This window comes from Sciurus carolinensis, chromosome 6, assembly GCF_902686445.1.
Source record: "Sciurus carolinensis chromosome 6, mSciCar1.2, whole genome shotgun sequence".
Lineage (NCBI taxonomy): Eukaryota > Metazoa > Chordata > Mammalia > Rodentia > Sciuridae > Sciurus > Sciurus carolinensis.
Genome location: NC_062218.1, coordinates 63,049,923 through 63,066,333, shown reverse-complemented (window position 1 = coordinate 63,066,333; position 16,411 = coordinate 63,049,923). Strand labels below are relative to the sequence as shown.

The following is a 16,411-nucleotide window of genomic DNA, read 5'->3' as shown; positions in this document are numbered from 1 at the left end:
GTAGCTCTCTGTACATTAGGTGAAATAAAGTAGATTAGATGAACTGATGTAAAGTGCTCAGCAAATAGCAAGGACTTAAATAATAACTAATGTTATTATATCTACCCTATTTACCTTGTAAAATCTATGAACCATGCATGAAAACTTGAATCACCTTGGAAACAAAAGATAACTGCAACATATTATTTTCTTTCATTGATGAATTATCCAAAAGTAAAATAGTTTCCTGGTTTTTATTACAGCAATCACAAGCTTCTTAAAGCAAACTGTCAGAGTAAGATAACTCCATGTCAGGAACTGTTTTTCTGTGGATTTTGCCTAAGGAGGCGGAAAGGGGGAGGTGAAAGAAGTCAATGGTATAGAGTAAAGAAGGAAATTCTAAATAAAAGCTGGTTTTATCTGCCAATGGGAGATGAGAGAAAAGGGGGGAGGAGGAGTCAGTAGCCAATTCTAAATTAATCTATGGTACAACTTGTTAAACAGTAAATGTTCTCTATTAAAACACAATTAACTACCAAGACTTTCATTATTAGATAAAGGTAACCCCACCTAAAAACAAACTCCAGCAACAGTGGGTACAACTCAGAGGTAGAGTGCTCAACCATCATGCAGGATAGATACCCTAGGTTCAATCCCTAGCCCCTGCTAAAGAAATAAGTAAAAATTTCAGTGCACATTTTAATATTTTTAAATATTATATAATATATAAGTATTATATATTTATAAATATATTTATATATGATAAATACAATATATATTATAATAAATTTAAATATATATTAAATAATATATATTTAAGCATATATGTACTAAAATATATACTTTATTGGAAATATCAGTTCATAAACATATTGTGAAATTCTTTTTTTTTTTTTTGCCTTTTTGTTTTAGCCTTTGTGGGGAGAAGGTTGTACACAGTGGGAAAGTACAAATTGAGGAACAAATGGATTAAACTGATGAACCAGCCCCTCATGAGGAATAGTGCTTTCTCTCTCCACATCAACCACTGGGTTTTGAGTTGAGTCAGGAGAGAAGGGCCGCAGGCAAGGCACAGAGAAAGTGCTATATACACATCTCAGCAGAGTCAGGGCGAATATAAACTCAGGAGGAGGATATGTCTACAGCAACTTAGAGATCTCCAACAAAGACCACTGAACATATTTTAATATCCTAAGTCATTAAACAAGAAATGTAAGCAACAAAAAATTTTAATGCCATTATTTTAGACAATCATCAACACTGCCCATCCTAAAATTTGAGTTCCTCTATACCTAGGTATCTCGAATGATGTTGAAAAACTCTTAACACTTTTCACAGAGAACCAATGGGAAATGCTCAGGATTTGCCCCTCCAGACCCACTCTCCACCCTGCCCTGTACCCTAGAAACCTTGATCAATAGGACCCTTTTCAGTCAAAATCAACAGGCTGATTTTCAGATGTGCTTGGCCAAAATAAGGTACAGGCAGAAGATCCATGAAAGGGAGGGCAATATAAAAAGGGAAAAATAGGAAGAAGGAAAGGGAGGACAATGATATGAAGGTATTTACACCCTTGATTCCCTCCCTACCCACCTCCCTCCCTCCACACACTACTGGTCCTCCTTAAGATCACAACTTCTGGGGCCTTCCCTGTCCTACAGACTTGGTTTCTTGGGTTCCTATAACAACTGCTTCCCCTTGACCTTCTAGAATGGTAACAGCTCTCTCTTTTTCTAGTTTAAGGGTGCTGCAACATCATTTGTTGGTCTTCCTTCATCCTGCCAACACATCTGAAACAGTCCTTCATGAGACTGTTTTCAAAAAAACGTATTTGCACTTATAATCTGTTTCCTTCCCAGAAACTGTCTGATCAGGGAACAAGGAAGGTATAACTGGTTGATCTTGCCTCATCCAGGTGCAGGTTTTATCTATAGCCCTCTGATTAGTCACTACTGCCTCCTGTGACTTTGAGTTCTTCATCCTCAACAGAGAGCACCCAAAAGAATGGAAAGCAAATAGCTTCTATTTCCCAATCTGAAGTCAGTCTGATTCAGTAGACCTCACCTTTGGGGAACCCATCAATTCTAGATTTTACTTGCCCACCTGTCCCTAAAATTCTCATTTGCTCCTCTCCAACTCTGAAGGTTTTCCAAACTCAGCACGTTATCTTCCTAACTGATTCTATGGGATTCTCCTTCCTATTTGGATTCCTAACCTTAAAACCATCTCCAGTCTGATGCCCTAGAACCCACCCTGCCCTTTCCCATTTTCTCAGTCTTGCTGAAGCCCAAGCCCTGCCTGATGGTCACCAGTGTGGGATTTCAATACAAAACCATCTTACCTCTAAAAAGTTGGAAGCTTGCACTATGTAGTTACTTTCTGGTTGGAGGTCTTTTTTAATGGTGTCAAAAGAAAGTGGTACTTGATTGTCCTTAAAAACTAATGTAACTATTAATGAAAGCAGTGAAAAATTAAGAAAATGTGATTGCTGGCTCTAAATTACTGTGCTGACAGGAGCAGGGGTGAAACTATGATAAAATGTGCAAGGTAAATTGGGGTTTCACTAAAGCAACTTGCAGAACTCATTTGGGATAACCAAACTTTTTGCTCCATTTTAAAGTGAAAAATGATGATAGTAGGACTATCAAGAACTCCAAGAGTTGAGAGCAGAAAATGGGCTTGAGGCATGAGACAGCCAGCCCCTTCTTGGGCTCCTCCCTTGCCTTGCAATTCCCATCATGTAGACATGGCCCCTCCAGAGCAGAGGCACTGTGAAGGGAAAGCAAGGCATCAGGACCTGTGCAAACCCAAGAGGACTTGATGGAGAACAGACCCTCATAAACCCAAATGGGCTACATGGTCCCAGTGCTCTGCCCACTTGCAGACTTTTCAGACAAACTTGAGGGCTCAGAATTTGACATCATGAATGGAGATGGCAGGTTTCCCATACAAAAAAAGCAAACTAAGATGAAGGGCTATGATTAGTGCCCCAAATATAGGCCGTGTGGCACTATACTCTCTGGTATAGGCAGTCCCACCTAATTCATCTGGTCAATAAAATCATTTAGTTCACTTAAAAGCAGTGGTTCTCAAAGTGTGGCCCCAGATCAGCAACATTAGCATCTCCTGAAAACTCACTAGAAATTCAAATTCTCAGACCCCACCGGAGACCTACTAACTCAGAAGTTCTGGGAATGAGGTGAGCAATCTGTATTATTCAACAAGCCCTCCAGATGATTCTGGTGAACATTGAAGTTTGAGAATACTGACTTACGAAACAAACAAAAATGACTTTTAAAAAATATCTCCACCATTCCCTCAAATAATATCTCAATGATATTATATTACTATAAGATCAGAAAAATATTTATTTTACTTTCCTTTTAAACAGATTTGACATGAGATTATCCTCATTGATTCTTGGATGCCATGGAACATATTGTAGAAGTGACTAATAGCTGGTTTAGGCACACCCTTTTGCAGGAGTTTTATCCTCCTCTTAGCTTTGCTTACCAAATTTTATGGATATTTTCTGAATTCCTACTACTACAACAGTGTCTGGAACAAATACTGGCTCAATAAATAAATTAGTAGAATGAATGGAGGAAAAAGGGTGTTGGAGATGCTGGCTATCAGCAGTCACTTGGAAACTAACAACCTCTTAAGCCTCATCCACAAAACATTTAACCTCTACAGCAGTTTCTGCAAATTGATGATATCATTAATGAAAACTATACTACAACTGGCTGCTTAGTCCTGGATACTCCCAAATAGCAACAGCTGGTATGAGAAAAGATTTGTAAGAATCCCTGGTTCCTCCCAGAGAGAGGTTCAACCATCTCCTCTAAGGATTTCCGAACATGAATTACAAAACTGGCACAATATCAGGAGTGAGCATCCTGCAGGATTCTCCTGTTGGAGTACTATTTTTAAAAAGGCAAGCAAGAGGGAGATAAATTGCTAGGAAGCTGCAGTTTTACAGCAATTGGGAGACAAATCTAACTTCTTACCAGAAATGGAAACCCATTCGATATCATTGTGCTGCATATGAATTATTAATGTTTATAATCTTTTTTTGCCAATTATGTATTCAAGAAGGTTCCTGTTGACATCATGTTTGACATCATAATGCTTTATCATTCTAAAAGCATAATGAAATGAATTATTGCTAGAAAAAGAAAAAGAGATCAAGCACACAAATTTGCACTCTGGGGAACACCAGAGCCCAAGTAGATAATGAGGATATTGTTTATAATTGATGTACAAAGAGGGAGGAAAAACTATTGAAACCCACCACCACTATAAATAGAACCAAAGAGCAAAGATTTTATTTTTCTACCTGAATATTTGAGAAAGGGGTGAAGACAAACATGGCTAGCTACTCGAAAAACTATCTCCAACTCTTTTTGTTTAACTATCTCAAATTCTTAAGGCAAAAGAAGTAAACTTTTTATAAAATTATCTCATCCACAAAAGGGTACAGAACATGTGAACTTTAAGACTGAAAAAGACATACAACACTGAGTCACAGGCTTAAAAGAATACTATTAAATATTTTAGGGCAATTATGTGATAAAATGCTATATGACTTGCATAAATAACTCTGGTCTCAAATTTAATTTCAAATATATAATTTCTGAGATCTACACAATGCAAATTAGTGTTGAATCACTGAGGTAGCAGTTTCATTTCCAACATTTTTAGTAATGGGTTGGAATGAATTAAGTTCTTATTTGACAATCTTGTTGGTGAAACAAAATGAGTTACATTCCTTTCCAGGTCAAGCCTTTCAACACTTAAGCCAAGTAGCAATGAGATTTATATAAGTTTCTTTTAGCTACTAATTATTGGGACTAATTTTTCCTCTAGTTTTTACTCCATTTGATCTTTAAGTAGCTTCTTGAGGGAAACATTAAAACACATAGGATGGGTGTATTCATTATTCCTTCTCTCACTAAACAAACAGAGTAGCCAGAGTTGCCAGGCACTAAAATGAGGTCCTTGCTACTTTGAAAGCAAAAATGCACAATTTCTCTTGAGAAACCAGAAAAAAGTACCACAGAGTTCAAGAGCTGTCACCATTCTGAACTACTGCCTCAGGTCTTCAAATTCCCTTTCCAGCAAAAACGTAAAAGGATTTTCCTTCTTGGTAACATCCCAATTTAATGCTATCACCAAAAATAACATTTTAATCCCTTCAAATGACTCCTAAAGCTCACTTTATGTGAACGAGTTTCAGGAAATGGGGCAGGGATCAACAAAAGTTATAGAGTTCAGCATTGCATATGCCTCTGTAACAAACATATAATTGAGAGATAATACTGTCATGAATACAGGTCGCTAGTCTTTGATTATTCTCTGCCAACATGACACTGTTAACACAACAATAAGAAGTTATTCCTGGCATATAGTAGGTACTCAATAAATGGTATTTTTAGTCTGATGGTGATCATGATTACCACCAGAGAAACACTGCACCTACAAATAAACATCAGTTAAGTTTTATGTTGTGATATCAAATGCTGTTTTTAAAAGATTAAGTTCATTAAAAGAAGCTTTTGGTCTTTCAGACTGAAGTCAGCACACGCTACCCCTTCTCTTCACTCCTCTACTGTGGACTGACTTCATCCAATGAAGACCAGGAGCCTCCTCACACCAGGTCAACTATTGAACAAGGTTTTTACTAGTAAATATACAATTATGTGTTGGCCAAAGAATCATGGAATGGTTCCTGGTAATCTGCCGGTCATGTAAAGCTATGTTTATCTAACTTTGAGTCACAGACTTGGCTGGGTGCTATGGTGCTCACCTGTAATCCCAGTAACTCAGGAGGCTGAGGTAGGAGGATCGCAAGTTCAAAGCCAACCTCAGCAACTTAGCCAAGCCTTAGGTAACTTAAAAAGACCCTGTCTAAAATTAAACATAAAGGTCGTGGTGTGCTGGGGATGAAGCTCAGGGCTTAAGCAGCCCTGTATTCAATCCCTCGTACAAAAAAAAAAAAAAAAAAAAGGTCATAGAGATGTATTTTTTTTTCCTCTGTACATTGTGCCACTGTCATTGTTTGCTGTAAGGAAAAAGGCCCAATGTCCAAATTGACACAATGAAAATACTCTTGGATATAACAGTAGTTTGAAAACATACAGGAGTGCGCTATTAATCATTTGCATCTGATATTAAGAAATATCTACTAACTAATCATTAAAGTGTTTTTTCAACTTCCTCACAATTCTATTCTTCCCAAAGATCAAATGTATGTGCAAAATCTTCATCTTCAGCTGCACTACCCTGGAAACCAAGTCCCCTCACTGTAGCTCTGCTGGCAATCCAAACTCATGGCTGGGTTCTCTCAATCACGTCCAGAATACCGCCAACCCAGAGAAATGCGAACTCTACAAACAGGTTCCAAACTGCTCCTCTTCCTCTGGCGTCTTCCTATATCTCTCTGAAAACACAAACACTCTCTTCATTCACAAATCCCTGCGCTGAAACCCTGTGCTGAGATTCCAGCCAGCCTGACTGGCTTTCCCAGGTAAAAATCTGAATAGGAGGCACTATCGCATCCTGGTACTGGGTCTGCACCAGTTACCTACAAGGCATGCAAATCCGGCTCGGAGCTCAGATTTCATTCAGCTGGACTTGCCCTGAATGCTGTCAATGATAGACACCCAACCGTGCTGCTGCATACTCCGAGCCACAGCCTCCCTCCCTCCCCCGTTGAGAAACAGGCCACCCCAGCTGCTTCCCACTGCGCTCCTTTCTCCATCTGGTCCCCAAGATCAGCTTAGGTCTCTTCCTGAATCCCTCCGGGGGTCTTTTTCTGTTCACATTTCCTGGGCCCTCATCACCCCCTCAAATGAAAAGTAAACTCCTTAGTGACACTCTCCCCAAGTCAGCCGCGTCACGACCCCTCAACTCCACGGGAGACCCTTGCCCGTGAGAACCCTGCCCGGACGGGGCGGGCAGACCCCCACCAGGTGCCAGCGCTTAGCATTTACCTTGACGCTGGTGTAGCTGGTCTGGGTCTCCGCCTCGGCGCTGCTGCAGCAATGACGCCTCCGGCCCCTGCAGGTGGTCGCCGCCGGGGTTGCGGAGCCCGCGCTGCTACCGCTGCCCAGCTCCGCGCGGGCCCTGCGGACGCGGACAGCGCCCAGGGGTCCCGACGCACGGCTCGGGGGGATGGCGTCGGCGGCGTCGGTCTGGACGAAGAGGCCGTGCAGGGGCGCCGCGGGGCCCTGCGACACACTGGTGGTCTGGCGGGGCGAGTTGGACTCGTCCGAGTCCCGGCAGTAGATCACGCCGCTCTGCGAGACATGGATGCTAGGGGCGCAGCCCATCCCTCGGCCGGGTCTCCCCGCGCGCCCGCCCGAGCCCAGGGCCGCCCGGACCCAGCGCACCCGCTGCCACCTGCAGTGAGGGGGCGGGCGCGGCGGCGGCGGCGGCGGCGCCTGGACTGCGCGCCCCCGGGCTTGTGTGGCCGCCGCTCCGTCGGGCTCGCCGCGGTGCCCCCCGCCGAGCCTCCGGGAGCAGCGCGCGTCACCCCAACTTTCCCTTCTGGGCCATCTTCCTCCCCGAGCGGGAGAGCGTGCACACACAGCGCCCCGCGCGCACCGGCGGCCGCCACCCTCCCCGCCGCGGCGCCCCAAACACGCTCCCCGCGCCTCCGCCTTCCCCTCCTCCCTCGGCTCGGCCCGCGCCGCCGCCCAGCTCGACCTCGCCGGGCTCTCGCGCCTGCGGCCCCGGGCCAGGGCGCCCGCCTGCCCGCCTGCCCGCCCGCCTGCCTGCACAGTCTTTCACACTTTCAGTCTGCGTCCGTCTCCCTCCCTTCTCGCTCCCTCCCTCCGCCCTCCTCAGGTGCCCCCGCCGCCGCCCGGGCCCCAGTGCGCCCCTCCGCCCCGCCCGCCTCTCCCCGAGCTCTCCCGGACTGGGCAGAGCGTGCCCGCCTCTCGTCTCGGCCCCGGGCCCCAGGGCGCAGCAACTGGCACCACGCCTCAGCGCCCTCCCCTCCTCCTCTGCTGTCCAGATGCCTGTCCCTTCTGCACCCATCCCGACGCCGCCCCCTAGTGCCTCAGTCCCTAGTCCCCTGCAGGCACACACCCCTGGCCAAGCCCTGAAAGGCTGGGTAGCCTAGGTAGAACCTCAATAAGTCCTCACTTCTTTAACACTTTCCGGGGCAAAATACCAGGATGTCCCTCCGGAAATGATAGGGACCCCACAGCCCAGGCCCACCCAACGGATTTGCTTGCCTTTCAACACACTCAGGTGGTTAAGAAGAGACCTCACACTTCCACAATACAATCCTTTTTTGCTCAAACCCCCACCAGCACCTCACCTTCCCACATACTCTGAAGGTTTAGTTGGACGGTGGCCCAGCCTTTAGAAGCCCATTCCCTGTCTACTCATCATTTGGAAGTTCATGCCAAGGGATGGGAGGCCCTGCAGAGGAATGAATCCTTCAACATATAAATTTCCCCAGAAGATTCAAGGGAAGAGCAGAAGGAAGCTGTCTGCATGCTTCTTGGCTTTCTCTCCCAGAGTTTTGACCTCTTCACTGGATGTCACTAAATTTTCACCCTGACTTCTATCCCATGGGGCCTCCAGTTGTGAACTGTTCTTTGTCACACCCTAGGTTAAACAGTCAAAAATGCCTTCCTTCACTCCCTTAATGATGCATGGGAAGACTAAGCTTCATTGCAGGACACTGAGAATGCCTTTAGAAGCAAGGCTGCTGTTCATTCTTTCCCTGATGTGAATTCTGGGTTACAGCTGCCAGGCACCACTGCCTACTTACTCATGGGCTTCTTCAGTAGTTCCTGCCACAGCTACAATGACGCAAGGGAGATACCGAGATGGTCTATGAAAGAACTTCACCTAGAGTTGCTCATAAGGACAAAAGCAAAACCCCAAAGTCTTGATGCAAAGCACAAGATAATAAGTATTCAATTAGAAATAGTCTCCTTCATTTTTCTCTTTTCCCATACCATCAACTCTTGAGATGACCCATTGAAGACTTCAAGTGACTTCTAACCTTCATAGAAAAAGCAAGATATTACTTCCAGTCTCAAAATCAGATAGGGAAGGGGAAAAGTTAGTCTAACTTTATTCTGTTTTGCTTCTCATCTTTATTCAGCTCTTTTTTCTTTTTCTTTTAATGACAGGAAAAAGTCCATTTCCAGTTAATCCGGAAAAAGTCTATGCTACATTTTTTAATATACAAGCAAATGGTTCATAATATTGCTGCACAGATTGGGTTCCCCAAGAAGCAGATTCAGAGATGGTATTTCGCAGGCAGAGTGTTTATTAGAAAGTGCTCTTGAAATCAACTTTTGTGAAAGGACAGAAAGCAAGAGGAGGGAGGGGAGAGTTTAAGCAGAGAGAGGAAGGGACCTAGCCTCAGGCATCCCTGCAGGGAGGCTTCTGAAAATAAGCTGATGATTTGGAGTGTCCTGGACTGGGAGAATAGGCCTGTATAGGCCCACACCCACGTGGATCATGGATCAGTTGTTAAGAGCAGAGCACCTCAGTGACCTTGGGCAAGCTGGCTCTCTTCAACTGAGGCACTTCCCTTACAAATCAGCACCTGAGCCAAGGGTTTTCTGCTGGCAGCACTCCCAGTAGCTGGAAGAGTAAGGCAGTCCTCCTTTCCCAGCATCTCAGCTTCCCCCACGGTTCCCTTGCTGGCTGCCTAGGGGCCATGCCTATAAGGACACCACATTAAATGGTCCAGACAGACATGGGACAATCACTCATTTAAAACGAAGCCTGATAGCTACCATCTGTCCTACTTCCAAGGGACCATTTAGGACCTGAGCAAACAACATAAGAGTTAGATTATAAAAACACTGGTCTCCATTCTAATCCCTAGTGTAATGTTAAAAGTCAGGAGTTAATCATTCCTAAAATTCATCTGTGATTGTCTCCTATACACCCATTGCAGTCACTAGCCTTCATGGAGCTGCTGGTGACAGATTTAACATACTGAAATTTAGAGCTATAATTCTCATGCTACATGTCTACATTTTCAGAGTTTCCTTGAGGAATTACTCAAGAAAAAAACCCAGAAAAAAGAAAAGTCACTCACTGAGGTCTTTGAAGGCAAGACTGAGATAAAATAGAACTTATAACCAATCTTTTGGTAGAGAATATTAGGAGCTGAATCATGAATATTCAAGTCATTCAGGAACAAATTTAGGTTGAACTTACCACTTTAAAAATAAATGGAGGAGCCAAGCATGGTGGCACAGGCCTGTAATCCCAGTGACTAAGGAGGCTAAGACAGGAGGATCGCAAGTTCAAGGCCAGACTCTGCAATTCAGCAAGGCCCTAAGCAACTTAGTGAGAACTGTCTCAAAATTTCAAAAAAATAAAAAGGGCTGAGGGATGTACTTCAGTGGTAAAGCACTCCTGGGTTAAATCTCCAGTACCGAAAAATAAAATAAAATAAAATAAAATAAATAGGGCTGGGAATGTAGCTCAGTGGTAGAGTGTTTGCCTAGCATACACATGAGGCCATGGGTTTGATCTGCAGCAGGTTAAAAAAAAAAAAAATTAAGCCTTGGGATAGCAAATAACATCAAGATAGTGAATAGGACTGAGCTGCTTCAGTGGGTGTTATGGTTTTGATATTGGGTGTCCCCCAAAAGCTCATGTGTGAGACAATGAAAGTTTAGAGGTGAAACAATTGGGTTATAAAAGCCTCAACCTAATCAGTGCGTTAATCTACTGACTGGGATTAACTAGGTGATAACTGTAAGCAGGTAGGGTAGGATAGAGGAGGTGGGTTGTTAGGGCATGCCCTTGGGGCATGTGCTTTATCAGTAGTGAGGGGAGTCTCTCTCTCTCTCTCCCCGCTTCCTGATGCCATACTGCCAACTGCTTCCCTCCATCACACACTTGTGCCATGATGTTCTGCCTCACCTCAGGCCCCAAAGAATGACATTGACCACTGATGGACTGAGGCCTCTGAAACCATGAGCACCTAATAAACTTTTTCCCCTCCAAAATTGTTCTTCTTAGGTCTTTTTTTGCAGCAACAAAATAAGCTGACTAAAACAGTAGGTTAATTGCACACTTCATTTTGGGACCAGTGTCTTTTGCTGAATGTAAGTTCTCCGAAGGAAAAGAAGATAAAAGGAGAAATGCACTAGATATACATTTTTCCTCCCATTTCCAAAACAGCAATAGCTCAGGCACTTTCCACTGCCAATTCTGGCTTAGTGATAGGAAAAAATAATGTATCTCTCTAATCTCCACCAAGTGTTCTCAGTGGGAATATGCAACCTGCCCCCATTGCTAGAACAGATCTGATCTCTGAAACTTGCACAACTGTGCAAGTGTAGGAGAAATGATTTCACTAAAATCATTTCCCCAGCTTCGTTCTGAGTCCTGAGTTCTTGCCCATATAAGTGATTTCTGAACTGATTCGCACATAACTACTTCAGTGCTTCCCAGAATGACAGCAAAGTCTACAATCTCAGACACTGCAGATAAAATTTAGACCCAAGTTACAGAACAAGGCCAAGAAACCCAACATTATATTTAAAAAAATTTAATTAAGTGGGAAAAAGTAAGTGACATGTCCAAGAAACCAATCAGAAGAAAGGAAAGCAAACCAAATCAGAAATGTATTTTAAAAACTAAACCTTGGATATATCCAAGGTCAGCTGAATGGCTTTTATGTTTTATAATGATATTAAATAAGAGCTTACTTCAAAATTATGACCCAGAGGCACTGCAAGACTGAACAATTAAGATCCATTCCAATTCTAAAATAGTAAGAATCTTCCAAAATTCCTCTAAAGAAACAGAAAATGTGATTACTACATTTTTAGTGATTTTTAACCACAAAGGTTAAAACAATAGCAGCTATCTGATTGATCTTTGACTAACCAAACATTTAAGCAACCAATCAACCTTACCAAGCTTCTGAGTTCAGACCATATTCCTAATGGTGGAATTTATTGGGAATCTAACCAGCTGATAAGTGAAATGATACCGTTTATTAAGCAAACCAGTGTGGTAGAAGGTGCATTGAACTCTGAGTTAGAAAGGTGAATATGAAATCTGGTTTTGCATTTAGAGCTGAATAACCTTGGGCAAGTCACTTAACCTCTAGATTTTCTAGATAATCACCAAAGTTTCTAAATCACTAATATTCAGGATGCCATGAAAGTTTTTGTCTTTTTATCAAGTTATTTTTAAGTTAAAACTGTGGACTTTTTTCTTTTTTCTTTTTCTTTTTTTTTTAACTGAGAGAACAGTCTCAAACCAAATAGTACATCAGAATTGCCCTGCGGAAATTGTTAGAAATACAACAGTTCCCTAGTCCTGTCCTAAAGACTTGGATTTGGGTGTTAGGGACTGGATGCAGCAGGTGCCCTTTTGAAGAAAGTGAATCCATCATGGCCTTTCCAGTCTCCTTTGAGGATAAGAGTAAAGGTTAAAGTCCTTATAAGTGCCTAGGAGCCTCTATACAATTGGGCATCTGCCAATCTCTTTCTGGGCTCTCGCTCTGCTCCCTGCTATTTCTCCAGGAGATTCAGTATTCCCCAGGAGTTGTCCCCTCTGCCAGTTATGCAGTTACACCCATACTTGCAAGACTAGCTTTCTCACTTTCTTTAAATCTCTGCTCAGACGTCCACTACTCAAAGCAGCCTATCCCCAACCTCAATTTAAAATTACAATCCACATTCCTCCATTGTCCTGCTATGGCTCCTGATTCCCATTAACCAGCAATTTTTCTTGTTTTGTAGCACTCATCATCTTCCAACTTTCCATATAATTAGCTCACTTTTTATTATTTTATTGTCTATCTTCTCCCATTAGAATATAGACTCTACAGGGCAGGAAATTTTTGGCCTCTTATTTACTGATGGATCCTATACTTTTAGAACCCTGCCTACCAAAAGGTAGGTGCTCATTTATTTATTGAATGAAGGAATGAATGATTTTCTCCCTTTTGTCTTTCTCATCTCTTAACCATTATAAAACAAAATTGAAGGGGCTATTTTTTAATTGAGTAGAGTTCTATGCTCTGTGTTTTTAGTTTTTAAAGTCAGTTAATGTCTTTGACCTGAAAATACTCCTTTTACTAATAAAATAATATTTTGTAGAAATGTGGGTAGCAACACTATTTACAATAATGAAGAAAGATGACTCAAACATCACTTAGGAAATGGCTTAACAAACTATACTAACATGTCATAATATCACTGCTTAAATATGTTTGGATGAAATAATGTTAGGTTAAAATAACAGTTTATATAGATTGATTACAAATATGGAAAATGCATATATGTTTGTTGAGGTTCAAAAGTGAACATAATATGCAGAAAAACAACATAAATGAATGAGTGTAAGGTTCCTGATTCTCTCCTTAAAATATTTTTGCTAATTATGGTTTATTTTGTGGACTTCAGAGATCTGTTTTCCCTTAAACAAGGTAGAAGATGGAAAAAATTGTAGAAAGTAGAGAATCAGAGATAGATGAAGACAGAGAAATTAATGCGCACACATTCACAAAGAAAATACAGAATCAGACTCACAGAGACAGAGAGGCAAAGAGAAAATGAAAGACTTAGAAAAAAAACACAGCCATTTTCATGGTAAAATATTCAAACCAAGTGAGTTTATAGATGCAGTTCTTTGAAGAGAGTAAAAGTAAGTTGTATTTTTAAATATAGTCGCATCACTTCTTGGTTCTTCTGCCAAAGACCAAATGAAATTAAGGGGAGGATTTGGCCCATAGGACAATTTTCTCTTGGCAGATGTAGAAAATGCAAATAGAGAAGATGTAAGAAGAGATTCAGCCAACATCTGATTCCCTTAGGTCAACATCATCAAACATGGAATGCACTCAGTGCTGGTCCATCTGTTCTTCCCATTTACAAGAACACCAGGGGCTGGATCGGCCCTAAGAGGGACTCCAGAAGGTCCTTGCTCCTCAACCAGAATTCTCCTGGACCAGACAATCAGGTTATAAGGGATGGAACATTCATTTCCAAGAGTTTTATAAGTACGTTTCACAAAATGAGTCATGAAAGGACATACAAATCAAACACAAGTTACAGTCCAACTAGAAAGAAGCTTATAGAGAAATCAAGGAGATGAACTTACAAGAAAATAACAGAACATAATACATGGATGTCAAAGTGCAAGAGCAAAAATGAGTGGCACTGTCAATTCTTTTGTGGTAGTTATGATACTTGGATGAAGGCTTGCTGGAGAAGGAGGCTTGTCATCCTCCTTAACCAGGATAACCTTTTAGTCAAAGGAATCAATGTGAGCAAAGACACAGAGGCAGAACTAACCTCAGTGGAACCAGAATCAGTGAGCAGATCAGACAACTGGACAGTGACTTCTGAAGTAAGGATGATAAAACTGAAAAATGGAAGACCCTGAAACTTCTATATGTACAAGTCACTGTAGTATTTTTGCTACCCTTCAGGAAACTTCCTATGTGAAAATCCAATTTAGAATACAAACCATTGTCTAGGGGAAAAAAAGTTTTGTTTGCCAAATGATTAAATGTTGGCTTTCTTTTAAATAGTAGACTCCATGGCTCCTTTAATACTCTTATACAGCATTTCTAGTTTTTTAGGTATGCTTAGTCAGGATACAAATTACAAATTCACACCAATTTTTAAAAATATATACAATGTATAAAACAAGGCATGAGGCATATTTGTTTCTAAATTAGTTTGAGATTTCCTAAATGCCTCAGGGGTAATTTTTTTTCAGTGCTGAGGAGGACCAAAATTTTTTTCAGTGCCTTGCACATGTTAAATAAGTACAGTACCACTGAGCCACATCCTAATTTTTAGAAGTCCAGATTTCTAAGTAGGCCCTTCCCTGCCTTCATGCACACCTTGCTAGGCATACCATTCATTCTAAAATGTCACATCATACTATGTGATGCTAAGTTCATTCATTCATTCATTCATCAAATATTTACTGAATGCCTACCATGTATCAGATACTAAATAAGCACCAGGGAACAAGACAGAAATATCCCAGTTTCGACTTTGGCGAATTGAAAGGACAAACAACAAAATCCTCTGATAGTCATGAAGGTTATAGAGAGATTTAAAAATGTTGATATGACCGAGACTAGGGCAGAGTTATGAAAGTTTTCTTAGAGGAGATGACAGGTTAAGATTCTCAGAAAACTTTTTCAAAGAGAATTTTCATTCATTCCTTTTTCACCTATCCATCCAGCCATCCATTCAATGAGAACACTGAGTACCACCACTGTGCCAGGCACCGGGAAGGATACAAAGAAGTAAAATACTCAGTACTCACCCTCAGAGAGTCTGGTCAGGAACACAGACACACACACAAAAGAAGTGTGTTAACATTTGCTTTGAAATAGAAAATCCAAGCCCAGAAAGAAAGATCACTGTGGGTGGAAGTGATCTGGAAGATGTCACTGAAGAGACAGCGTGTGGCTGCTGGAAGAAAGGCAGAAAGGAATACGCAAAAGAGAGGACAGGCCAGGGAGAATAATGCACAGGAAAGCCTATAAGTAGGAACACTGACTGTGTGCTTGGAGAACAATGAAGGAGATGATTCAAAACACTGTGTGGTGTGTAAGAATAGCATTATTTTGGCTGACAAGGTATGCTGTTACCAGGGAAGCAAATGTCAGACTATGGAGTTTGGCTGAACTAGTCAACTGAGAATCACTCTAGTTTTTAAGAAGACTGTAACTTGAAAGTTCTATTTCACTGTGATGCATCTGGCTGCACACTCCAGGGCTGTGAAGGAAGTCAGTAATGAGGACCAAGAAGGAGCTACCATCATCCAGAAATGGCACCTGTAATCCTAGCTTCTTGGGAGGCTAAGGCAGTAGGATTGCAGATTCAAGGCCAGCCTCAGCAATTTGGTGAGACCCTAAAATAAAACATTTTTATTTTACAAAAATTAAACATTTTTATTTTATGAAATAAAAATCAAAAGAGCTAGGCATATAGCTCAGTAGTAAAGCATCCCTAGGTTCAATCTTCAACACCAAAAAACCAACAAAAACAAAAAAATTAACCAAAAATAATTCAGAAATAGGACTGAATTTTGTCCTATCAAAATCTGTATTCTGGAACCCTAATGTTAAAAGTGACTATGTTTGGATTAATTACCTTGAAGGAGATAATTAAGGTTAAATGAAATCATATAGGTGGGGCCCTTGTCCCATAGGACTCTATCTTTACAAGAAAAGGAAGAGACACCAGAGCTGCATGTACACACAGATAAAGGGTCACATGAACTCAGAGAGAGATGGCACTATCTTCAATCCTGGGAGGAAGGCCTTGCCTACCCTGCTGGCACTTTGATCTTGCATTTCCAGGCTACGGATTTGTGAGAACATAAATTTCTATTGTCTAACCACCCAGTCTGTGTTATATTGTTATGGAACCCCTAGGGGATATCAAGGAGATGA

At 41.8% G+C, this 16,411-nt stretch overlaps 1 protein-coding gene across 4 annotated transcripts in view; it reads right to left on the bottom strand.

The window, feature by feature from the left end:
* Nucleotides 1-16,411, bottom strand: part of Pde8b (phosphodiesterase 8B) — a 250,241-nt gene that overhangs the window by 201,942 nt on the left and 31,888 nt on the right. For 2 of the 4 annotated variants that reach the window (XM_047556859.1, XM_047556858.1), the window contains exon 1: nucleotides 6,975-7,517. The exons of 1 other annotated variant lie outside the window; for it this stretch is intronic. In XM_047556859.1, the coding sequence (XP_047412815.1) occupies nucleotides 6,975-7,313 (339 nt within the window). In that variant the 5' untranslated portion in view covers nucleotides 7,314-7,517. Of the gene's footprint in view, nucleotides 1-6,974; nucleotides 7,682-16,411 lie in introns of those variants that run through there. One more of the 4 variants, XM_047556860.1, reaches the window with a different exon arrangement.